General features: G+C 34.0%; 1 protein-coding gene across 1 annotated transcript; it reads right to left on the bottom strand.

The window, feature by feature from the left end:
* Window positions 1–24855: 24855 nt before the first annotated feature.
* LOC129743472 (uncharacterized) lies at window positions 24856–25953 on the bottom strand. The gene has a single exon (XM_055735507.1). It carries the CDS (start codon window positions 25951–25953, stop codon window positions 24856–24858), a length of 1098 nt encoding a protein of 365 aa, XP_055591482.1.
* Between the last annotated feature and the right edge of the window lie 233 nt (window positions 25954–26186).

The following is a 26186-nucleotide window of genomic DNA, read 5'->3' as shown; positions in this document are numbered from 1 at the left end:
CACAGAAAATGCTCAATTACGATTCCGGTTGACCTAGTCCAGGATCTTATCCTTGGGTACCACCAGAATGTTCTTAGAGGCACACCACTATACCTTTCCCTTTCTTGTCCAGGAAGCTGTCTGAAGTCTGCCTAGGCGTAGTTTTCGTCGTCCATTACTACGCAATCAAACTCCGTCAACAATGTCGTATACAGCTTCCGAGATCTTGTTTTGCCCAAAAGGATTTTCTTATCGTTGCGATTTGAAGTCACTACCATCTTATAAGTTGACAGTCCAATCGTTTTCAAGCTTCATTCACGACATCTCGAACGGATAGGTTGAGGTTGTGCTTGAAAGCGCAAGCCATTCTTCTGTTCATCATTGCTGAGCCCGACTTTCGGTTCTCCTCGATCCAGGCTTCCTAGTTTCGACAAACCTTCCCCGAACACTTTTACTATTCTGATGACGGTTCATGTTTCATGTTAACTTCCAAATTAAAGCACACTTACACCTTCAAAATGAGGGGTATTCGTTTTTATTTTATATGAATGATTAGTAACAATACGGCGAATTTAAGTTGACCACTTTTTTAACCGAACACCCTTTAGTAAAGAATCATATCGTATTTTTGGCACCGCTTGTACTCAATTCCTTCAGCCAAAATGCTCCATCAGAATTTTTTTTTTATTTCCGATGAGAAAAATATAATGAATTTCATTATGACTAAAAACCTCATAAAATCTGCCAGCCCGATTTTTCATGGTTACTTCATGCATTTCCCTTACGCTTCCTCTTGTTTATTATGAAAATAAGAAAAATTCTGAGGATTCTATGGTAACTATCGTGACGGTATTATGAGAGATTATCATACAAGCAAGCTGACAAACAAATTTTCAATATTTTTTCAACAGTTCGACTGCCATATCTATTAGTTACGATCGTAAGATCATAAGTTGAAATTTTAAGATCACCTTTTGGAAGTGGCTTATGCTAATAAAATAGGGAGGACATTATATGTACAAGTATTTGTGCGGAGCTCAGGTGCTTATCCTTTTAGAAGTGTTTAAGAAATCGAAGGGCAGCCTTTCATTTCTTAAACACTTAAAGTCAGCTCTTACTTTTAAAAACACGTTTGAAAATTTGAATTATTAAAGCTAGCCCATCAGGGTCCTAGTTTAGAAACAGGGTGACCTGGAAGTAGGTAAGAGAACTTGTTAAAATATCCTCGTTAAACTTGAATAAAATTAGCCGGACCTAAAAGATCTCGTCTGAAAAGCTTGATTATTTCGTTTTTTTTTTGGATTCTCTTCATTTTCCCATACTTTTTCTAGCTGTATTTTTCTGGAGACTAACATTTACAACAATATATTGAATGAGGATGTTTTTCGTTATCAGTGTTTCAAAATGTTATTGTTTGGTTTTTTTTTTCAAACATAGACATATTTTTATGCAGTCTTCATTGCATTTTTTAATATCTTCAGAATAGGATGATTAAAATTTTTTACCTTTTCTTAAACAAAGTATCTTGTGAAAATTAGCTTATTCCAGGGATTTATTTTTCTGGTGTAGTATCAAGTGGGGTTAAAATGAACCAAATTACTCAGTTTTTTAAATCAACAGCTGAAATAACTGGTTTCCATCTAATTTTTTTTTTCAAATATTTAAGTTGCGGCACGTAGGCGTTAACAGTCTGTTCATAATTACCCCTTAGTCTGGGGTAATTATGAACACTTTAATAATTCTTGTTATGTGATGACTTTTCTTATTGGCTGTATTAGTAAATTAAAACCAAATCTGAATTTTTGAAATTTGTTTTAGTGAGATTTGTTGGTTAATAAAATTTATTGTTGAGAAGTTATCTTAAGGTTGCCAGAATTTTTTCAGCACGTATCTGGGTCAGACCAATCCGGGCAGTTGATTTCAAAATTGTCGTCCATAATCCGGCAATATCCGGCAAATTTGGTCAGAACCTAGGAATTACTTATCATTTATCAAGAAAAAAAAACTTGTAAAAAAAATTTCATCAAAATTTATAAGCAGATTTCAAATCGCATTCAAGGCTTTCAAAAAACCTTTCATGGTTAGTTCTATGAAACTTGCTTAAAAAATTCGTTTTAGTTGCATAAATAAGAATATTTTACAACACAATTTTATTTAAGTTTGATTTCAGTATGAAAATAACAATAAACCTGGTCAAAATGCAGGCTTTTTCAATGTAATACGGACAACCGCACTTTTCCCAAATTTTATATTAAATATTTGGGCAACTCCGAATAAAACCGTACAATTTTCAACATTTGAATGGTTATCGCTATTTTTACTGTAAAAAGAAAATTTTAATCATAAACCAATCCCAAGTAACAATGTTATTGCTCCCTATAAGGCCAAATTTAAGTCTTAAGAAGGTTCTGAAAAGCAAGAAACAGCTTATGTTTCTTGGGATTATTCCTTCATTTTATAATTTTTGATTCATTCTAAAAAATGGTTAAAAAAATGGAAATAATTTTTCTTTTTATTCGCACCCTATTTGTTGAAAATTTGTTTTATTCTTAACAAATGATTGAAATTTCAGTTCCTACGTTTCAGTCAAAATAAAAATATTTTACTTCAGAACCTAATTGAGATTTAGAAATAATTGCACAACAATTCCCAATGAGTAATGAATTTCAGGATTGACTATATCAACGCAATAATTTCGAATAACTATTCTGAAAAATATAACAAGTTTATCGCAGTTATAATTTAAAACTTATCTTGAATGTTTGATTTTCAAACGTTTAGTTGCAAAATGATAATCATTGAAATTTCTTTATGCTTACCTTGCACTGATATGAAGAAGCTGATAGTTGACAAGTTTTTTTAAGTGTTGTTTTATTTCCTGGTAAACGAAATATTATTAATATTATTTTTTAAACCTCAACTTCAGTTCAATGAGCTCAAATTTTAGGAAAATGGGTGGTAATTAGCAACTTTTTGATCTATCACTTTTATAAAATGAACGTTTTTCACTAACCCTATATAAAAGTACTTTTTTTGCTCAAGGACTGCGTCTGTTTTTGACTCTCATAAAAAATTTGAAAAATCAAACAGTAGATGTTAAAAGTATAACGTTTTTCTATACCGAAAAAAACTTTATCTTGTTGGAAGGATTGGCTTAATGATATGACCTTCAAACTTCATATTGGTTTCATTGCTCTTTATAAACACTGTTAGGGGAGTAATATTTTCTGGAAAATCGCCCAATATTTTTTAATTAATGTTTTTATTATTCAGTTAGTTATCTTACGTGAAATGCAACAAAACGTTTATCAAAGTGACGTCTTGTAATCTCACAATGGAATATGATCATTTCGCACCACACATTTTTTAAGTTTAATTTTCATCCATCCATTTGTTCTTATATTTCAGATAGCAGATTTTTTTTGATAATTTTTACCCCTTAACGTATGCAGCTCCATAGATTTTTTCTTAGATCAGCTTTGCGGACAGATAAGTTGTAAAATATGTATAGTCTTTGATAACATAAAACATAGATTGTTGAATGTTTCCGTTAATTTTTTTTATTAACAAACATTTCTGTTGCATGTTAAAGGTAAAAACGCATGTTTCAGGTGAATTAAAAACTATTAAAGGAACAAATATATTTTCTAACTACGTCAGCGTGATGTCCCATCAACCTTAAAACTTATGATGCATAAGCCATATGATTATCTGTGGACATGAGTGTTGCGACGGATGGATGTTTAATGGTTTTCATCGAGGGACGTTTTGAATTGCACAAGCTGCCTTTAAAAGAATTTTTAAGGTTTTATTCATGACAGTTTACCATCCTTGTGGCATTCGTGTCTTGTCTTTATAAGAAGGAAAATCTGCCGGATACGAAAATGATTTTTTTAGAAGCAATTGAAGTTGAAAAGCTTTGTTGAAGACTGCAAAACGACTTAAACTTGGAGGAATTTCAAAGATTACTTTTGACTAAACTGCTCCTATTGGCATAACAGTCACATATGGATAGGAAACGCTAACAGTATGGGACTGTTATGCGAATAGGGGCAGTAAAGTACTCTTAAATTACGATTATTTTCGTTTAAATACTGTTTTTTTGCAGAATTGAGTAAAATTTATAAAAAGGAAAGCTCGGTATTTTTTTTTTTCAGATGTCAAAGCTACTCGTGCTTTTCTGGAAAGTTATTGCATTGGATGAAAACCTATGATTTGAAAAAAAAATTGTAGTTTTCTTTGGTTGTTTTTTAAATCTATTTTTTTAATTACTTTTTTTAAAAGCTATTCGAAAAACAAAACATAATTAAAAATTGGTCACATCGCTCAAAAATTAGTCAAAACTCTTAACTCTTGGATTCTCTGCATCTTGGAAAATGCGAGTTTTTTCACCATTTGCAAAGGCGCACAATTTTGTCTAGGGACATGGATTTTCCTGAAACTTCATCACACTAAGCTCCTAAGCCAGTTGTGGTGAGGCCAAAAAGTTCACTCTCATTATTATCTCATAACTCACTCGCAGAAACAAAATTAAACCAATAAAACGAAACCATCCCTTTCGACACCCTTCCATAGCACCTCGGAAGCAAAGGATTGAACGGGAGAAAAAAAAACTCTAAACCTAAACTTACAATTGCCCTCCATTTAATGCCTTAGCACCCCATAATGATCATAATACCCATCTACAGAAAAAGCTAGAATCGATACCCTCGGTGCCAAAAGTTTGTCGAACCATATTCAAAGATGAAGTTAGTTCCAGCGATGAAGGGTTCCAACCCAGCAAGTCGATTATAGGATCTGTCAGCGTCCGTCGTGTAGATAGTTTTCTAAAAGCTTTTACCACTATTTTTTCTGAGTTAACTACCAATGAAAATGGCCGGCTGCTGTCGCTTGATACCCAAAATGAAAACTTTTTTTCTTCAACCATACCTTCTAGTACTGCTGGAAAAGAACCAAGGTTCATATTTTCGCTTCATTATGATGACTTGCTGATCTCGACGGAGTTAGTTTTACTGGAGGCAAAAAAAACTCGAAGGGATACGATTCAGCCACATGGCAGGATAGAGGTTGTTTATTTGAATCCATGTTGCCAAATTTTGAATAATAAATAAGACAGGTAGATATTTAATACAGTTACATAAAAGCTTTTTATTTATTCAAAAACTAAAAATAATCCTAAAATGTTGAAATGAATCATCTGACCAAAAAAATTGTCAAGGAAAACTTTATGAATTGTCTTCTATTCAGGCTTTTTCTTTGGGTATTTCAAACATCAGTATAGTCTGGCAGCCAGGGATGATATTATTAAATTAATGACTCACCCGTAGGATACGGAACGAATTATCTTGCCTTGGAACGAAATATGATTAATCTCGAAGTTTTGGAACCCTTTGAATCCGGGATAGACTTATGGACTCCGGAAAAACCGTTTAAAGGGAAAAAGTTGGCTGGCACTCTAGCTTGGAATATGGAAAAGGGCAAATGCCCTCTCAACTGAGGTGTAATGAAAACAAAAATAGCGGTAAATATTCGATTGTCTGACTGTCTGTCTATCGGTGAGCTGAAATATTGGAAAGGGATCCATAAAACAGGCACAATGATAATGAAAGCGAGTTTTCTCGAGGGAAATTCATGGGCCGATCATACTTTGAGAAGATTTAAAGGGTGAATCGTAAAATTCGAGGCAAGGGGTGCATCCTTATTTCGTCGCAGCCTCTGTGTCATTTCTCCTGGTCGAAATGAAAATTTTGGAAAAACTTTTTGAACCCAGAAGGGTCGGGTAATGAAATCATCACCGCGCACCGCAGAAAAGTGGCAAACCGAGTCGTTGCTCTTGGAAAACGGATCATATTTTCCATACGGAACAGGACGAGACGAGATTTTTCATTCCAAAACATAGAACCGAATAGGACGCACGCAGGCATGGCAAACATATTTCTCCGGGGCCTAATGAAATTATTCTATTTGCAAGCAGCCGAAGCATTCGGTCGGCTATGATTGCTTTTGATTACCGCAAAAGTGGAGTTATGGCCTGTTGGGACGTCCCTACGAGCTGCGGAAGGTCTGGCCTCGGGAATTGAGAAAAAGGGATCAATTTGCATATAAAAGAAAAGTGCTGAAAGGAAAAGCTCGCACTGGGAATAGACATTTACCGGATAGATAAGTGCCCTCCGGGAGGATGAGGAATTGTCGGTTATGGAAAAATTTAAGAACAATGTGTCCGGGAACGTTTGATCCTCATGGGTTGGATTTGTTTAAAAGACGGCAAAATATCAAAATATCTTTAAAATTGCAGTCATATTTCTCAAACTAGATGAAAACCTGAAAAAGTTGAAACAGGCATTTGAGGATTATTCAGCAGATTTGTTGGCTTTTTCTAGATTAGGCTGAGTTGGCAAGGGAATGTTTTAAAGCTTTTGAACTGTTTTTAAAATCGAAAACCTTGACTTAAACTAATTCCATTAAGTATCAGGCTGTAGAACATTAGCAAACCAGGCTGAAAAAAATATTTATACTGAAATTGAGGAAAACACACGTGAATTCTCAAATTTAACTTCTTAACATCATCTTTTTTTATTTTCAACCAAGTTTTTGACTATATTTCCAGGATTTATATGGTTTTACCCGGATATTGAATAAAAAATTTAGGAGAAGTCCGATGCAACTAGGTTGGCTGTATTTTAATGGGAAAAGCCCGAATTTGACCTGGATTTATTCACCTTATTTGCCAAAACAAAATTCAAAAAACAAATTTATGCGTCCAAAACGAAATATTTTGAGCAATTTGATAAAAATAATTTCTAAAATACCTAAAAAACCTAAAACACCTTTAAACAGCCTAAAACACGATTGAATGTCTGCTGATAAGTTTTTATGAAAAAATAACTTTTCTAGTCTTTTTTTTTGGTTTTGGCCAAATTAAACCAATATTGGCTAGATTTTTGGTCGAAAATTTTGGAATCGAATGATCGCATTTTGTCAAGTTTTTATATAAAATAGTCAGATTTGTCCGGCTCGGATACGTGTGGAAAAAAAACTCTAGCAACCTTAACCTCCTGTTTAACCACCAACTATACCAATTTTTTTAAATTTTTGATTCATTTCTTCAGTTTAATCTGTCCAATACAACTCAATGGAATTCGATTCTATAATAGCTTCTGAGTTATGAAACCGGTCCTGTTCTTCCTGTTTTATCACGTCGGATTTAAATATTATTATTCTTTTATCCGTAATTATAGAACTTAATTTTTTTTAATGAAAAAACCTAGAAAGGCGGTACACTTGGCAGAAATTTTTTGTCTTGAAAAATCTTTTCATACACATTTGCTTTTCTTGGCCTTGCTTAGTGAAAAAAATCATCTCGATTTCCTTTTGAGCTCGAAGCTGAAATAATATCGCAGATAGCAACTGTTACTCGTCAATCAGGATCGAATCTCATCTAATGTTGAAGAAATGTATTTTTCTTTTATGTAAAGTCATATTTTTAGTTCTAACACCCGCCCCAATTCATACTTCACGGAGAAAACGCTACAAAACAAAATTCATTTTTTTTCCAATTTGCACAGAGGTCGTGGAGGTAGTTTATACCTATGACTTATTGTAGGCGACCAACCACCACTTCCCTAGTTCTTAATTTGAGTTATTTACAAAAAAAAAATTGTTCATCCTAATTTGTGAAAAATCACTTTTGATCATAACTCAAAGCCTTAGAAATGGGACACTTTCTTTTGCTAATATTCCATTTCCTAGTTATCGGACATACAAAATTTTGATAAAACTTTAAGACTGTTATTTGTTAATTTTGAAAAAATGTTTGGCTTTCAGTCAAATTATTTAAGAAAAACAGTGTTTTACTGTTTCGTCCAACGTTTCGGCGTAATTTTTTTCGCCTTCTTCAGGGTTGTACTGTAATTTGTGAATGTAAAAAAAAGGCTATTTCATGTCAAAGCATAATCTGCTTTGTATACTGCATGTGAAATGTTACAGTTAAACCCTGAAGTAAATTAGGCCGAAACGTCGGATGAAATTGCAAAACGCTGTTTTTTTTAAAATAATATGACTGAAAACCAACCTTTTTTTTCAAAACTATACTAATTATTAACAGCACTTTGTTGCCGGGCTTACTTTTTTTTAATTAAATGCGTTTTTGAGATATTTGCGATGCAATATTTTACACACAATCCATCAAAATCCTTTCTTTTTTTTTCAAATCGATAGCTGGCAAACCCGTTGATTATTCAAAGAATGTCTGTGCTTGAGTGGTGGTAAATTATGCAAACACTAAGAAAAATGTCCACAAAGTTCGTATCATGCGTTGGAGTGTAGCACATGATCGGCAACTACGGTTGAGGATCATCAGGAAAGTCAAGGCTCATGCCAAAATTTTTCGATAAGCTTAAAGTTTCTCTAGTTCATCATACAGAACTGAATACTGATAGACAATAATATCCTGAGTAAGTTTCCCAATTTTCTTGTCCTTTCTGAGCACATATGCAAAACCATCGCTGAAAATAGTTAAAATAGAAAATAAAAAATTGGTTGTTCAATTCATACTATTCATATCATCTTCGAAAACTTTCATGAAAAGAAAATATATATTTTTTAACTAAAGAAACTAAAGTAAACATAAAGAATTGTCATCTGATTCTTTTAGAAAAAATACATATAAAGCGACCCTGCGGACGGATCGGCTAGGTTTTCAAAGTGGTCCCTTCCACTGTTGGGGGCGTTGGGAGTCTTCAAGAATATACAGTGTGTGAAGTATAAATGCAATAAATAATCTTCATAATGAATTGGCTTCTTTAGTTGAGAAGCTTTTTGTACAGAGCACTGAAAACTAATGTTCCAGCTTTGAGAAATCAACTATTTCCCTATTTTTAGAATTCCTCATAGGAAGATAAAAAAAAATTAAACTCAGAGTTATAATTTGAAGACAGCGATTTCAACGCTTTGATAGCCGTGTAGAAATTAAAACGGATGATTCCACAATTTAACGTGAGTTATATGGAAAAACTCACAACCAAATTCAACGCATGAATTTTTTTAGTAATTAAACCTGAGATTTTTGGTTTTGTACCTGTTTCTTTGGTCGCTCCCCTGCCCCTACCAAATTGTGGATCAGACACCAATGGCAAAACAGCGATCGTCGTGACAGTTGAGAAGACAGACTAAGTCGTTGAATATTAGCAAGAAAGTGCATCGTCATTCACCTGTTCAATCAGTTAGGAATTTCCGAGTTAAAATTATATACAATCACATAGTTTTGTATCATAATTTAGATCGTGAGTATAAGAAATTTGAATAGCAGTTCTCTAAGATAAAAAATGATTATTTCTAGAATTCCATCGAGTATTATAACGGATATAATTAACCGTATCGTGGATTTCATAAATTTGGAGATCACACAATGTAGGTGCTTATCCAATATGAAAATTCCTGTAATCCACAAATTACTATTATCTAAACTTAAAATTATATCATCATCTAGAGTTCCATCGAACTACTTAACGGTTATGATTACCTTCTAATTGAGGTTCAATTTGGAGATTATACAATGTAAGTGCACAACTAAAATCGAAATGTAAACCTCGAATAATAAATTGATTAATTTACCTTTAGCTATGCCAATCATAAAACGTTGCTGCTAAACGAACGTCCGAAATAACCTCAACAGTACCATTCAATTTCATTGGCTTATTTATAACTTCTAAGTTATTGTTGTTCATTAGTGTCGTCAGTTCCACCAAACAATTATGGGAAAACTAGAACCGTTTAGTTCTGCGATTTCAAATGAATGATTTCTAAGGATTTTCTCATTTCATCTGCACGATAATTAATGGGATAGTTGTGTCACCAAATAGAAAAATAGAAATAGAACTCAAAAAACACATTTTTCATAACAATATAAAATGGGTGATTTCTGTTGAGTGGTTCTTTGATGACATAACAGTTGTTGCATGTTGCAGAGTAAGTCTTCATCAAGGTTTTAGCGGATTTTTTTCTAGAAATTTTTAAGTAATTAAAAATTAAATATTATTATCTACGGGAAGATAATCAAACTTGAAAAGTGGAATAATATTCAAAAGAGGACTTCCGCATATGTTCATAAGCTAAAGGTACTGGGTTACATCACATAACACTTAGGAAATATAAAAAAAAAACATTGTTATTATTCGAAGATAAAAAAAAACTCTGTTGCAAATCTGTTAAAAAATGAAGGCTTAAAATGTTTTTCGAGATTAAATGAATAAGCGTTTTTAATTGCTATAAGCAAACCTGTGCGTCCGGCTAAGGACAAGTGAACTGTTTCCGGTCAACCCGATGGTTCCTACCTGGCCATGTGATCCGATGCTGCGACTCGTCTTGTGGTGCGATGCAGGACGCGCGCTTGCCTCTTGAGTGGGGGGGCGCGAGACTGGGTGTGGATGAGATGGAAGGCGAGGATGACGAGGGGATGATTGTATGTAATGCGAGGGGTTAGTCGATGGCAATGTTGCATTCTCATGTAATAGTATTATTATCAGCTCATTTCGGTAGGCATCACAATATAGCACTACACAAAACCTCATAACCTTTAGTTTTTCAATAATGTGAAAATGATAAGACCTTTAAGACCTTATTCCAATCATGACTTTAAAAAGACTTGCAAAACTTTCAACGCCTTGATGGCCAAACAAAGCCAATATTGTAATATTGATGAATAAAAGCTTTCAAAATTTTGAAAGGTCAAACGACACATGTTGATCTATAGTTTATTTGAAGCCGAGCATGGCCTAAAATCAGCTAGTGCTCCATATATTGAAAACTAATTTCACGCTCCGAAATATTATTAAAAAAATATATATATATCAATCGTCATTCAAATAAAATCTCCATCCGTTTTGGTATTAGAAAATTAGTTGCAATTTCACACCCCTATTGTAAAGTGAACAAGAAAAGTACAACGATGAACTGGTCGCTAAGAAAGAACGTAAATTAAGTGGATTAAGTGTCATTCGCTGAAAACGTCGATAATTATTTATTGGCTTCTAACCAGAAACATAAAAATATGCAATTGTATTTGGATTTATCGCCGCTAATGATAGCTCTCAGATTAAATCGACTTTTTTTAGGCGAGTTTTAATATCGAAAACCAAAACTTACCAGTTGTTCAGATTTTGGACCAAACTAAAGTAGTATAGACGATGGCCAGTAATTTTGTCCACTGAAGAGGAGCGAATGCCATAGTAGCTCGAAACGTCTGGACAACTGGTAAATTTTGGTTTTTTGATATTTCAACTCGCCGAAAAAAGTCGATAAGAGCAAAAAAAAAATCTACAATTGTAGAAACACTGATTTTTTTCAAGCAAATGAATAACTTTTCAAAATTTAATAAAAGGTGACATTCATTTTTTCATTCCAAATTACTCGAAGGTTTGAAAAGTTTTTGGCTCTTCTCTTTAAAATTTAACAAAAACAACATTATATATTTTATGATTTTAATTTTTGTAATTTTTTTTCTTTATACTTTCAATTCAGAGTTATGATAAATAAATTCGAAATATAAGCGTAAAACCTATTTTTAAAATTAAACAAGTCTTGATGTAAACTATTACCTGACTTAAATTCTCATGAAAAATCTATTCGAAAAAAATGCAACACTTTTTTTTAATGAATAACTTTTGAATGCATGTGTATAAGTTGATGAAATTTTAAGCGAAGGTATATGGTAACGTAATGTCTATATGTGCAAATTTTTGTGAAATTTTGTAAAGTGGCTTTTGAGGTAGCGTCCAATGAAAAAGTTTTTCGACTTTAATATTTGGACAACACGTGCGCCATCTATAATGCATACTATTAACCATCCTTTTTCGAAATCGAGGTTTTTTTTTATTACGTTTTCTGTTTCCTGAAACTGGACCTTCAAAAAAATTCTAAATTTTGAATTTGTCAAAGTTAAAACAAATTTAGCCGATTGTCTTCCTTCGACACAAAAACAGTATATGTATTTGAACTTTTTATAACTCCACCACAGTATTTGCGTAGTGAAAAGTTCTAGATCCAACTTAAACACAGCATAAACTTTGTGGGACCTTCATAGTATTTTTAGCTAATCATCGTATCAGTCGCAATGAAACACTGAATTAATTGCAAACAGATCGTTAGCGTCATGAAGTGCTAGACATTAAATTTTTCATTTTTTTTTCTCCTTGTTTATATCCGGGAAATACAGTCGAGACTTGTCAACGAAAACTTTCTGGTTGGAGACTTGCCAGGTGACCGCTAAAGAGTTCGTTTTGATGTCCATTACGAAATATTCCAAAATATCTCCCCACTAGCAGTACAAATATTTTGCGCACTATTTGACCATCATATTATGTTTATTTTACCGGTGGGCAGGAAGAAATGTGATAAAGTCAGGCCTGTTTATAAGTCAGCTAGACAAACCAGTCTGAATTTATTTTTTTAAATCTCCCTCTATCGATTTTTTCGGATTGAGCATGAAAAAACCTCTCACATTCCTCTAATTTCATGGAACTAATCATCTTCACTTTTATCCAAATTTTGGCTCACTATGGGATCCTCTAGGGCTTCTTTAATGATAACCATGTGAACTTTGGTCGAATAGTAGAATTCCTGCTGTACTGGGTCTCTCAATGGAAACTCTTGATTTTTCTAGATACTGCCCAAAAAATTTGTCAATGAACTTTAGTTTTGAACGCTTCCTCAAAAACCTATTTACAGATTGTCACCAAACTTTGGAGCTTCCCTAGGTAGCTTCCCTGGAAATTCCATTCATTTCCATCAGTGCATTCAAAATTTATTCACAAAACAAAGTGTTGCATTTTTTCCGAAAAAACTCCTTAAAACAAGAAAAGAGAATTGTTGTTTACAGTGGTGTTTCCATGAATTCAACAAGGATTATCATTATAATTGACATTCGGAAAACCATTTGGCGTTTTCCATACTGAACTTTTACCTGTTTGTTCTAGCTTAATCCAGGTATTCTGAACAAAACCTGTCAACTAACCTGTTGGTTCTACACAAAACGAGTAAAATAAAGCAATCGAGTGCAGAAACAATTCGTGCAACGAACAGGATCTCTGAAGCTGCTGTCGGGCACCGTGAATTTACATAATTGGTCAATTATCATTAGGATTACGGAACGGGATTCTGCCACGCCGGACCATCCATTCACCGTGAGTCCAGATATTTAACCAAACTACCTGAACCCGAACCGATACAAATAGGAGATAATGAAGATGGAACGGTGATATTTAGTTGCTATCTTTTCCTGCTGTGATCCTTTATTGTCACGTTCAAATCATGCCGTTTGAATGAAGCCAGGACCAAATCGTTTGGTGTGTGCGTGTTTGTTCTGTTGATTTTGAATACACTCAAATATAAAAAAAAATTGCTTTCAGATCAAATTTGGATAGCTCTCGTATATTTGTACCTTCAACACACCAGATTTTATTGGTAACTTATGATCAGCTCCTTATTGTCCAGCAGAAACCAAAATAAACAAATCCTCTTCATTTTAGGTGTATCAGCCAAGGATAATAACAAGGAATTAGGTTTCCATCCCGTCGCTCGTGGCCCAAGCCCCGGCTATTGGAATGATCAGGATTTGTTTGCATCAATTCTTTGTTGGCTGACAGCGCACGGGGATTGAAATATTTTGCATTTTTCTCCAACATCGAGTCTTTTTAGGGCCTAATCCTATTATACTTTGGGTCCTGAATCCCGGTGACCGAGATACGTCCGTAAGCTCCGTTCAATGACTCAAATTCCAGCAACCATCCTCACTGCCGCACCAGTTGCCTGACCTGGCCACGTGTTGGTTCTTCACCATCCATATGCCGAGCGAAAGGATCTATTGGTGCCAGGATTGGTGGCAGGAAAGCGAAAACGAAGCCTGCCGCTTTTCTCGAATGTATCCTTCCGCTCACAAAAGGTAATTGTGCAAATATGTTGTAGCTTTGTCCATCACGAACAATAAAATTCGGGTCGTTGTGTGTGAGTGTGCGTGAAGCTGAATTGTTACGGCCCGTTCAACAGCCCCGGGGAGGATTTTGACAATTTCAATGACGCAGGACGGATCGCTTTTCGGTATGTTGTAATAGCAAGGAATTTGGGGTTGAGATAGGTTCCAGCTACTTATACTTTGTTGCCTGACAGAGACTCAGAATGGGGATCATTTCGGAAAGGATTATCCCGATTCGCGGGAACCATTAGCATTTGTGAGGAGCAGGGATTTGCATTCGGTATCTTAGGGTACTAAAGAGCCATCCGGGTGGATGTTAGCAATTGAAATTCTTCTTTGTGTCCTTTACTGCACCTGCCTGGGGCGGATTTGTGGAAGCCTTTGCGTTGTTATTAAAATCTTATATAAATATCTTATGCATCCAGAATTGAAAAGGTTTAAAAGTTATAAACTAGTGAAATTCAAACAATAGGGTGATTTGCCAATCGTTGCACAGCTGAGCACATGATTTTGGTTTTTATGCTGTATTTTAGTCATTTCAACCGAATTCACTCGATTTTTTTGTCGATTGCACTCATACAGGATTGGTCAACACGATCTAAAAGTTCAAAAGTTAAAAAAAGAGACATAAAAATTTAAAAAAATCATTTAAAACAGCTTGTCTGTGCCCAATAGTGGTATTGGCAAATTTTATGTCGTGCCTAATGTTGATCGATTTTTTCCAATGGTTGATCATTTTGAAAATCTTCTTAAGGCTCAGCCACCATGTGGGCAAAGAGGCTGATATTTGATACGGAAGCTTATTCTGAGCTTCAAGTTCCAATAAAATGCAATTTGGAGACGGCCCCTTCTAAGGAGGGTCTTTCATATAAACCGTCCAATGCACAATGGGAAAATTCGGACCCAAAATCGAAAGAAAAAAACACGAAGCCGCAGGTTTGAGAGTCTGGAATAACATTTTTCACGTGTGGAATTACCTCAGAAACTCAAGCGTGCCGCTGAATTTAACCGAGCCATCTGAGTGAAGTGTTATTTGACCTTATTTGCCCAGTATTGAGCTTTTTCTCTTTGTGTACTACTAAGATAAAATGATGTGTTATTGAAATTCCATAGATAAACTGAAAGGTATTTATTTTTTTTAAATGCCTATTTATAGGTGAAAATGATAAAAGGGTGCGATCTGTTTGTCCCCCTTTGTTCCTATGAAGAAGATTTGATTTTATAAAATAATTGCTTTAGAACTCACTTGGAAGGCGATCGATTTATACATAATGAATATCAATTTAAAGCTTAAAACAAACTCAACCACGCCCAAAGTTTCAGATCGTTCGTCTGATTTATTGAATATATCTTTTCAAAAAGTTAATTAATTTTGAATACCTTTTTCATTAAAGTGGCAATCTTCAAGAAACATTAACTTCACATTGAAATCTTTCACAACAATTTTTCGGCTGAAAAACTGTATTGATCATTTTAAGTTTCACGAAGTTATGACTGTTTATTTTTTTAGATAATGAGGGCCAAGTAAAGCTTCGCTAAAATGTCTTCGGTCTAACTCGACTGCAGATTTGAATTTATGAGAAAATTGCACATCATAAGTAATATTTCGGGTCTTGCAACCTTCGACTTCGATTTTTTTTTGGACTTATGGTCAAAGTTTTCTCACTGAACAATATTTTGACAATATCAATACCAAAAGCAAGCGGTCCGCTGTTGACATGAAATACAGTTCTTTAAGATTTGTCATCTAGAAATTTGGTAAACAGGGTTTTCTAGAACAATCTTTAGATTCTTTGCATAAAATGTCGAGTGAATGGTCGGGATAAGGGATTTTAAAATAAATCTGCGTAAAAAGTGGTTCCTCAAAGCCAAAGCAGTGTAAGTGACTCTGACATATTTCAAACATTGCAAGTTGCCCGACTTTTAATACATAGATATGTTTTTCATTGAGTTTAATATCTTAAAATGTCAATTTTAATTAAAAGATCAATCTCCATAATTTATGTTTGTTACTTAAAAAAATTGTTTATGGCAATATGCGGTGTCTTTGAATAAAGGATGAATTATTGAAAATCAACATTCAGTGCATAAAATATGGAAATTCTGAGTGTAAAACGGTTAGTTGGAGGACAGAAATTACTAAAATTAATAGTTAAACATAAATATCCACTTATCATATTCATATTGAAGCTTAGTTCTTTTAGAAATGGGACACTTTATTTTGCTAATAGCTCGTTAACGAGTAATTTGACATTCAAAATTTTGACAGCATTTAGTTGACTGTAAAAAAAACTATCTGATCTATTTTTTCAAAATTTAAAATTGAAATATTTTGAAATTTTTACGATACAAGAAACGAAATAAAAATTTAGACAGTTTCCTTCAAAACCCAGCATTATCAAATTAATAGCTGCTAAAACCGTTGATTATTCAAAGAATTACTGTGTGTGAGTGGTGGAAAAGAATGCAAACACTTTCAAAAATGTCCACAAAGTTCAAATCAAGCATTGTAGTGAAGCTCATGATCGGCAACTACGGTTAAGGGCCATCAAGGAAGTCAAGTCTCATTCCAGCATCTTTAATTTTCAATAAGTGAAAAATTAAAAGTGGATTGCTGAAAATTCCAAAAAATATTTCTCCGATAAGCTGAAAGTGTTGCCTAGTAATGAGTCATTGAAACCTTATCTCAGACTAAAATTTTTTTTGCGAGTTCCAGAGCTCGTAAGCTGAATAGCCGGTAACAAGGCTATGAGACAGATGATTTCTGATGAACGACAAAACTTATGAAATACCCTATTTTAATAAAATTTCTGCGTTTGAATCCTATACCATGTCTGCTTGTGGCAAGAATCCGAGACTATTAAAGAACGTATTTGCTGGTTATTTTGTATGAAATATAATGATTTGCTAAAATTCTGCACCTGTAGAAAAAAAAACAACAATTTTCAAAACTAAAACTTTGGTTTTCGCTGTTTTTAAAAGCCTAAAAAGAGAAATCATGTATGTAGATACCCTTCGCAGCCTACGATCTATACTAACCGATTATACTTTCAGTTCAATTTCATGATGGTTCTACTTCGTTCTTGTCAGATTTTGCAAGCAGAAATTTTATTGAAAACGCTCAAAGAAGTGGCTCAAAAATAATCAAATTTGTTAATTTTGAAAATGCCATTTCCACTAAATTGCTCTCAGTTTCTTTTAAAAGAGATGTATTGGACCGAAAAATAGCAGAAAATGAAGGAGGAGGATGCAGTCACCTAGAATACAGATTAGACGAAGTATAAGTTTGAATAACTGATCAATGTCATGCCTGAAAAAAGTGTGTGCCGGCCGATGGGAGGTACCAAGAATAAAATAGAATTGTTTCTAACAAAAAAAACGATATATAATTTTTTTTAATTTTTTCATTAGTTTTCATAAGATTACCTTCATTTTCTTCATAGTAAGTATTCAGATCAAACGAACGGTTTTTGAGATATACGTATGTATTTGTAACTGTCCCATTTCTTAATGAACTACGCTTTGAAAGACAATCCGAGTTTTTTTTCTCAATTGCATTTAATCAATCAACGTATTTAATTTTGTATGGAAATTTGTATGGAGGGAGACATTTTTGCAAAAGAAATTATCCAGGAAATTCAAATAAGCTTGAAATGAAGTTTGTCTTTGATAAGATATTGATTTAACCTATTCTTAGCCTTCATCTTTTGCCAACATGAGAAGAAGTAAACTATTTCACGAATTTTAAAATCAAAAATAGGAATTCATTGAAAAGTATTGAAAAGTTGCTGGCTTTGCTTGCTGGAGCTTTCAATAATTTCATGGCATGTTTATGCGAAAGTAATAAAAACCAACAAACTCATTGGTTATGTTAATCAGTTAATTGCGATTTTTTATTTTCATATAACGGTTAATCAGCTTTCAAATTAGTAATCAAAACAATAAAATTTTATTTTTTTTTAATTTTTAGTATGACATCGAATATCATTTCTGCGGTACAAATAATTATTGATTTTTGTTCACACGACATGTTTTGCAAGAACAAAAAATATTTCAAAAATCCAAAACATTAAAATTTTTTAGCTCTTCATACATCACTGGTGATTTTTGAATGCGAATTTTCATTTCCCGTACGAATCAAAACACATTGCACGAAGTAATTTAGGACGAATTAATTGACTCTATTGGAAAAATTTTCAAAAAAAAAAATTATTGCTTTTTTGGTGGTAAAAACAACCGAAACAAATTTTGCAGGGGACTTATGTATAACGATGGGGCAGGAGGAGATTGAGCAGACCAAATGTTGCACTATCCGATATTTTTTCTGGTTGTGTATGGATCTTTTTTTTCCAAAATCATGGTGTTAAAATTGTCCATCAATCGTTTCGTGAAGAAAACCGATACGAAAAACGTTTTTTTCTGACGTAAAACCTTATTTGCCGTAGAAAGAATCTTAAGTTTTGTTTAACAATAAGCACAAAAACCACGCGAAATAAAGAAAAATTAAAACTGCCGTTAGATGCATATATTACAGTTCAAAATATCGTGAAAAACCTCATTTTTCAGTAAACATTCCAATTAACATAATTCAGTATAATTTTTGGGCAAAAGATGAAAAACAGCTGGAATATTTACAATTGAAGTCATTCCGTGCAACAAAGAGTAAGTGGACAACATTTGAAAAATCACCCTATTAGGTTTTGGAATCCATGTTATCAATTTGCGACATTTGAAAACCTTTGAGACACTCAGACCAAAATGGATAGGGGAGAATGAGGATACTTGATCCCTGGGGGTACTTCATTCCTCAACTATATCTCGTAATCGGAATGTTTTACAAATATCAAATGTTCTAGAAAATTGTGCCAAGTGGAACAAAACTGCAATGCTGTTCCATCAAAAAAATTAAAAAAAAGTATTTTTCAAGTTATTGAACTTTGTTGAAAAATTTAACAAAATGTGATTAAAACATCATTTTTTATCACTTTAAAATGTTTTCCACATGAAAAAATCGTGTTATTAACATGTATTCCTATATGTCAATCGTTAGAGTTTACGATGTAATATATGTACAAATAACTTTTTTAAATCACATTTTCAAGGCAATAGTAAACTCTCAATTTTTCAAAATGTATGTTATGGGTTCAATTGATCCCTAAAGACCAAAATTATACATTTTTTTGCTGAATGGATCGTTATCGTTGGTTATCACGAAATAATTGTCCAATATCTAATGTTTATCCAGTAATTGTCTGTTTAAAAGTACTCAAAATACAGTTTCTATCTTGGTCTAGAAAATTTAACCTTAAAGTATGGAAATGACTTTAGGGTTAAAGACAAACCTTTAGAATTATCATTTATTGATACTCAAATCTATGAAATGAAAACTAATTGGCAAAAAATAATCAACGGACCTTTTATCTTTCTGTTTTGCATGATTTTTGCTTGGGGTCAGGCAGGGCACCCTGAATTAGGGATCAAGTCTCCTTTAGTAAAGGATCAAGTCTCACCAAAGTAAAATATAAAATTTAAGAATGTTGATTACTATGTTTTAAATTATCGTTTAATGAACTTGAAGATTGAAACAAAACTTCTGAAGATTGTCAAGAGAAATTTTCATGTTGATTTAAGCAAGCTTACTGAACAGAAAGATTACACCTGTGAAATATTTTATTGTTAAGAAAGATATTAAAAATTCTTCTCTAGTGTCCTTTTCGGAATTAAAAAGCATTTTAAACGTCAATCTGTCACGTGCAACCTGGAATAATATTATGATAATCAAATTTATTTCACAAAAGTATGTTTTTTGCTCACGATCCACCGAAAAATCAAACCCTTTTTGCTATAGCATATCAGAAGCAACAACAACCCGCTCCATTATGCATTCAACTGTTATTTATGACGTCCAAAATTGGCTATACTGCGCACAATTTGCATAACAAACCATTGATAGGCCATACAGTTGATCATCGTCGGCGACAGTCAGGTCGTCGATCGGGTCACATTGAGGAAAAATCCAAAGCATGAAGCATAGCTTTTTCCCCACACCACGTAGCCATTAATAAGCTATCAATATCGCTTTTACGACTCCCGATATACGTATGTATGGGCTTTAGGCCACCTGACCTTCTGCTCCTTTGCTGCTTGCTAGCCTTTGCTGTTTGATTCAACTCCAGGTGCAGGTGAAGGGGGCAGAAAAGCTCAATTTGTCAATAACCTAACAGGTGGGGGTGGAAGAAGTCCAGCAACATAAATTTAAGGGGGATGGGTCATATTTTCCAACACGATGCGTGCAACATATTTTCCCTTTCCAGCTTGGAACGAACCGAAATAAAAACTTATAGAAAACAGTTCATTAAATTCCGAACGCATAAAATAAGCCCAAACGTTCCGGGAATCATTGCCATCATCGTCGAGCCGGAATGCGGGAATGCAGGCGCTCTGAGGTGAAGATGCGCATTTCCAGTTGCACAATCTGGCTTTCCATATGTTAATAACCGTTTTCATTCACACGCACAAGATTATCGAGAAAACGAGCTGACAGTAGCTCGATATCACCAAACCATGCCCGGGATGGCGATATGGAATGGATGGACGAATAAAAAAACTTTCCATCGAACAAACATGCGGGAATAATTAATAATGCATGTGCTGTCATTGTCGTAAATAGCCATTGTCATCAGTGGAGCATAAAAAAGAACACTGTTTTACATCACCTGAATCGTTAATGGAAATTTATGTTCATGTATGAGGGTGTGGGTGTAGGGAGTTGGGGCAGCTCCTCAATAACAACAACAAAAACGAGCTGCCCAGCAATCCTGCCAAGAGGCCGCTAATTGGACTTTTGAATGAAAGCGAGGACGACAAAACTCAATAGCTCAGATAATTTAGATCATTCGATTACAGAATGCAATTGCGGTTTGTCAATTAGGTTTTCATTGATCCTTGTTTTTTTCCTACGTCGAGTTAATCTGCAGGATCTGCAACGAAAGCCATGTTAGGAACGAACAAAAATTGAAAAAAATGTGTGGGGACTGCGTGAAATTATATTTACGCTATAATTAAATTTGTGGGTATAAAATCATTTTATTCATTTCAATCTGCTACAGAAAAAAATTGAATCTCTATTTAAAAGAACATTTTCCGATGTCAGTTGAATACAAAACGTAGTTAAGCTTTTAAAATGACTCGTAATAAAACATTTTGAAATCTACGGAGATTTGAACTTTAGAATCCCAAACACTAGAAGGTATGAACGAAAGCAAACTTTATTTTAGAAAATAAAAAGGAAACTTAAACTTGATAAAACATAGAAGGATTTTAACGGTTTGTTATAATGGAATACTAATAAAAAAAAATGAAAATTCAATTCAAAAGACCTACAGCGTTTGGAAATGAAACGTGTTTTTAGTGAAAAATAATGTTATAACTTGTTATTTTCTTCAAAATTTTTTTGACATTAAATTCTTTTTGCCATTATTGTCATTTTTGTCATTTTTGTCATTTTTGTCATTTTTGGTCATTTTTGTCATTTTTGTCATTTTTGTCATTTTTGTCATTTTTGTCATTTTTGTCATTTTTGTCATTTTTGCCATTTTTGTCATTTTTGTCATTTTTGTCATTTTTGTCATTTTTGTCATTTTTGTCATTTTTGTCATTTTTGTCATTTTTGTCATTTTTGTCATTTTTGTCATTTTTGTCATTTTTGTCATTTTTGTCATTTTTGTCATTTTTGTCATTTTTGTCATTTTTGTCATTTTTGTCATTTTTGTCATTTTTGTCATTTTTGTCATTTTTGTCATTTTTGTCATTTTTGTCATTTTTGTCATTTTTGTCATTTTTGTCATTTTTGTCATTTTTGTCATTTTTGTCATTTTTGTCATTTTTGTCATTTTTGTCATTTTTGTCATTTTTGTCATTTTTGTCATTTTTGTCATTTTTGTCATTTTTGTCATTTTTGTCATTTTTGTCATTTTTGTCATTTTTGTCATTTTTGTCATTTTTGTCATTTTTGTCATTTTTGTCATTTTTGTCATTTTTGTCATTTTTGTCATTTTTGTCATTTTTGTCATTTTTGTCATTTTTGTCATTTTTGTCATTTTTGTCATTTTTGTCATTTTTGTCATTTTTGTCATTTTTGTCATTTTTGTCATTTTTGTCATTTTTGTCATTTTTGTCATTTTTGTCATTTTTGTCATTTTTGTCATTTTTGTCATTTTTGTCATTTTTGTCATTTTTGTCATTTTTGTCATTTTTGTCATTTTTGTCATTTTTGTCATTTTTGTCTTTTTTGTCATTTTTGTCATTTTTGTCATTTTTGTCATTTTTGTCATTTTTGTCATTTTTGTCATTTTTGTCATTTTTGTCATTTTTGTCATTTTTGTCATTTTTGTCATTTTTGTCATTTTTGTCATTTTTGTCATTTTTGTCATTTTTGTCATTTTTGTCATTTTTGTCATTTTTGTCATTTTTGTCATTTTTGTCATTTTTGTCATTTTTGTCATTTTTGTCATTTTTGTCATTTTTGTCATTTTTGTCATTTTTGTCATTTTTGTCATTTTTGTCATTTTTGTCATTTTTGTCATTTTTGTCATTTTTGTCATTTTTGTCATTTTTGTCATTTTTGTCATTTTTGTCATTTTTGTCATTTTTGTCATTTTTGTCATTTTTGTCATTTTTGTCATTTTTGTCATTTTTGTCATTTTTGTCATTTTTGTCATTTTTGTCATTTTTGTCATTTTTGTCATTTTTGTCATTTTTGTCATTTTTGTCATTTTTGTCATTTTTGTCATTTTTGTCATTTTTGTCATTTTTGTCATTTTTGTCATTTTTGTCATTTTTGTCATTTTTGTCATTTTTGTCATTTTTGTCATTTTTGTCATTTTTGTCATTTTTGTCATTTTTGTCATTTTTGTCATTTTTGTCATTTTTGTCATTTTTGTCATTTTTGTCATTTTTGTCATTTTTGTCATTTTTGTCATTATTGTCATTTTTGTCATTTTTGTCATTTTTGGCATTTTTGTCATTTCTGTCATTTTTATCATTTTTGTCATTTTTGCCATTTTTGTCATTTTTGTCATTTTTGTCATTTAACAAATAACAAAATTTTAGTTCAAATTTCAAATTTTACTTTTTTAAATGGTTTTTTACATGCTTGCTTTTAAAAACTTTGATAATAATTCTACATGCAGCTTTGTTCAAAAATGTTTCATTTTTAATCTTCCTCAATCTGTTTGCCTTCCAAGATTGACAAATCATCCCGTTCTGTATTTTCGTTTATTTTCTCTCACTTCAACAGGGCAATTAATCATCAACTACTTAACATTCACCTATCACCATACAAACGTGTCAAAGATTGATCACTGATTGTAGCCATATGGGGGGAAAAGAAAAGGTACATAGAGATTGAGTCAGTAGGACCATATCCAAAGCCAAAGAAAGCTTCAGAGGAAGATAAAAAATCAACAATCCCAGCCCACGAGAGGGCACGTTCCGGTGATCCTATTTTCGACTGAATGCTTCACGGCCGAAAAAACAAAACAATCATTAGTTAAACTGACTTACCAACTGTTGCAGGTCGCCGCCAAAAGAAGAAATTGTCTGAAGCGCGAAGCGATGAAAATAGAGCGTCCCAAACCATTTCTAAAAGAAGACGACGACGCGAACGGTAGAAAACAAGAAAGGTTCTATTAATCATTCGCCGCTGTTTTACACGAATAAGCTGCTTTTTTGGCCCGGTCCTCCCGAAAAAACTCCTGACGAGCTGCCGAAAATGAAGTGGACGAAAAATCTGATTTTTATCATTTAATTAAAAATGAATAGCCCGCAAATGTGGTCGGGTTTGTATCCGTCATCATCTGGTGAACTGGAGTGAGTGGGTAGAGGAACTTACTTAGCAAGAACGTCCACCCGCCAAAGGCACAGGTTTTGTTCACTGCAGGCTGTGACTCTTTGTCAGCCATTTAATTAGAATGTGAATAATTCAATAGTGTCGTCGCTTTTGTCGTCATTCTGGGGGTGGTTCGGGGAAAAAATGGCGCCTTATTCTTTCATCATATTCGAGTTGCTGCTGCCAAACGGGCACCTTTCAAGTGGAAGGGTTTTAAGGGTGTTTGTAAGATTGAAATAGAGGGCAATTCTTAAAAGTTTATGTTATTTTTCACCAACAAAAATTTACTTAAAGAATTTAACAAGCACCCGCAAATTGCATTGGTGGAAAGCAACAAAAATATACTTAAATGAAAGAAATGAAGGATTTCTTCATGAATAACCAATAACGCAACCAATTTGCAAATCCTCTCTTGTAGGGAAGCATGGGCCGCATAATGTGGGGTATCTTGGGCCACCTTTAAAATGGTGTTTTTAAACACATTTATAACATAACATACATTTATCCTATCTGTAGGGAAGAATGGGGATTGTTGGTTCGGATTCGAAACAGAAATCAATCCAGATAGCTGTACTTTTGCACGCTTCAAAGCTGTAATAAAGAGGACAATGTATTTCTGTCTAATCTTCTTAATTTTACTATTTGTGTACATTTTAGTATTCCTACTCACGTATTCCGAACCAAACTTGCATATGCCCGTTAGCACCAACTACAATGGAAACTTATGTTTCGTAAAACTAGCAGCTGGCAAACGACTTATGCGAATTTTGTGGATCTACTCTGCTGGCTAACGATCGTCGGAACACCGATATATTTAGCTATGTCTTCTATGCACAGTGAACGTAACCGAATCCAAATATGATCCGAAGCTATTTCACTGTTTAATTCAATCGCTTATAATTTCTTATTTAAATAATAAATATTCGCACTTGCGAAACTGTAGGAAAGCTACCAAACTCGTGTATAGTCTCAACTCTTCGCACATGATATCAACTCGTGTTTGTAAACATTAATCTAACCGTCACTTCTGGGAGCTCCTGGAACTCACGACACTTGCACCATTGAACCCAGGGGTATTCTCAACATTCCCCCGCCCGTGTAGTTCCGAGGATTCACGGAGAGTCTCAGCTGTTCCTTTCGATGTACCTTCGACGTCTAGGAGTGCTAAATTCGTAACTGATCTTATGCTTTCCCCTTTCGCTGTACGAACCACTGCTCTGCGAACTTGTCCGTCTGGTGCTTTTACAACGTTAACTATCTGTCCTCGAATCCAACCATTTCGCTGCTGCTGATCCACAACCATCACTAGATCTCCAGTTTTAAGAGGTGGAGTTGGGGTGAACCATTTATTGCGCCTCGTTAGCGTAGGTAAATATTCTTTCACCCATCTCATCCAAAATTTTTCGACCAGAGTTCTGGTCAAATTCCAGCTATCTCTTAGGACTCCGTTAGTTATCATTAAAGATGTTGAAGGTTGTTGAAGTCCGGTGCTGCCATAGAGCAGGAAATGGTTCGGCGTCAAGGCGTCTGATTCTGCTGCATCCAGGGGAACGTACGTAAGAGGGCGGGAATTTACAATTGCCTCTGCTTCTAAGGCCACGGTTTCCAGCACTTCATCGCTCGGGTGTTGAGGGTGGTCCGCTATTGCAGTCATTGCTAGCTTTACGGATCTTACCATACGTTCCCATGGTCCGCCCATGTGTGGTGTTGCAGGTGGGTTAAAATACCATCGTGTGTTAGCATTGGTGAAAATTATAGCACACTCTTCGTGCGTGTTGCGTAATTGGTTGACGAGAAGATTATTGGCTCCCAAGAAATTCGTACCATTGTCTGTAAAGACTGTTGATGGAGGACCTCTACGCGCGATGAATCGACGAATCGCCATAACACAAGATTGCGTCGAAAGGCTTGACACAATTTCTAGGTGTACTGCCCTTATGGTAAGGCATGTGAATAGCGCTACCCATCGTTTGACGAGACTGCGCCCTTGTTTCACCATCAGAGGGCCAAAATAATCAATACCGACGTGTGTGAAAGGTTTGATAAACGGTGTTAGACGAACTTTCGGCAATGGTGCCATCATCGGAGCCTTAGGAACGGCTTTCTTGATCTTGCACATTTGACATTCCTTCGAAATTCGTTTTACCAGTGTACGTAAATGTGAAATTTGAAACCTTTGCCGTAATTCATTGACCACTGTTTCATGGTTTCCGTGTAGAAAACGACGGTGATAGTGGTGTATAAGAAGATGCGTCACCCAGTGTTCTTTTGGCAACAAAACTGGATGTGTCGTTTCAAAGGGCATAACGGATGCGTTCGCGGTTCGGCTACTCATACGCAGCACGCAACTCT

Source organism: Uranotaenia lowii, chromosome 2, assembly GCF_029784155.1.
Source record: "Uranotaenia lowii strain MFRU-FL chromosome 2, ASM2978415v1, whole genome shotgun sequence".
Lineage (NCBI taxonomy): Eukaryota > Metazoa > Arthropoda > Insecta > Diptera > Culicidae > Uranotaenia > Uranotaenia lowii.
This window is presented reverse-complemented; position numbering and strand designations above follow the sequence as displayed.

Bases quoted from the DNA above. Each gene is read 5' to 3' on its own strand.
- LOC129743472 (XM_055735507.1), bottom strand. From the start codon at position 25,953: ATGTGCAAGATCAAGAAAGCCGTTCCTAAGGCTCCGATGATGGCACCA.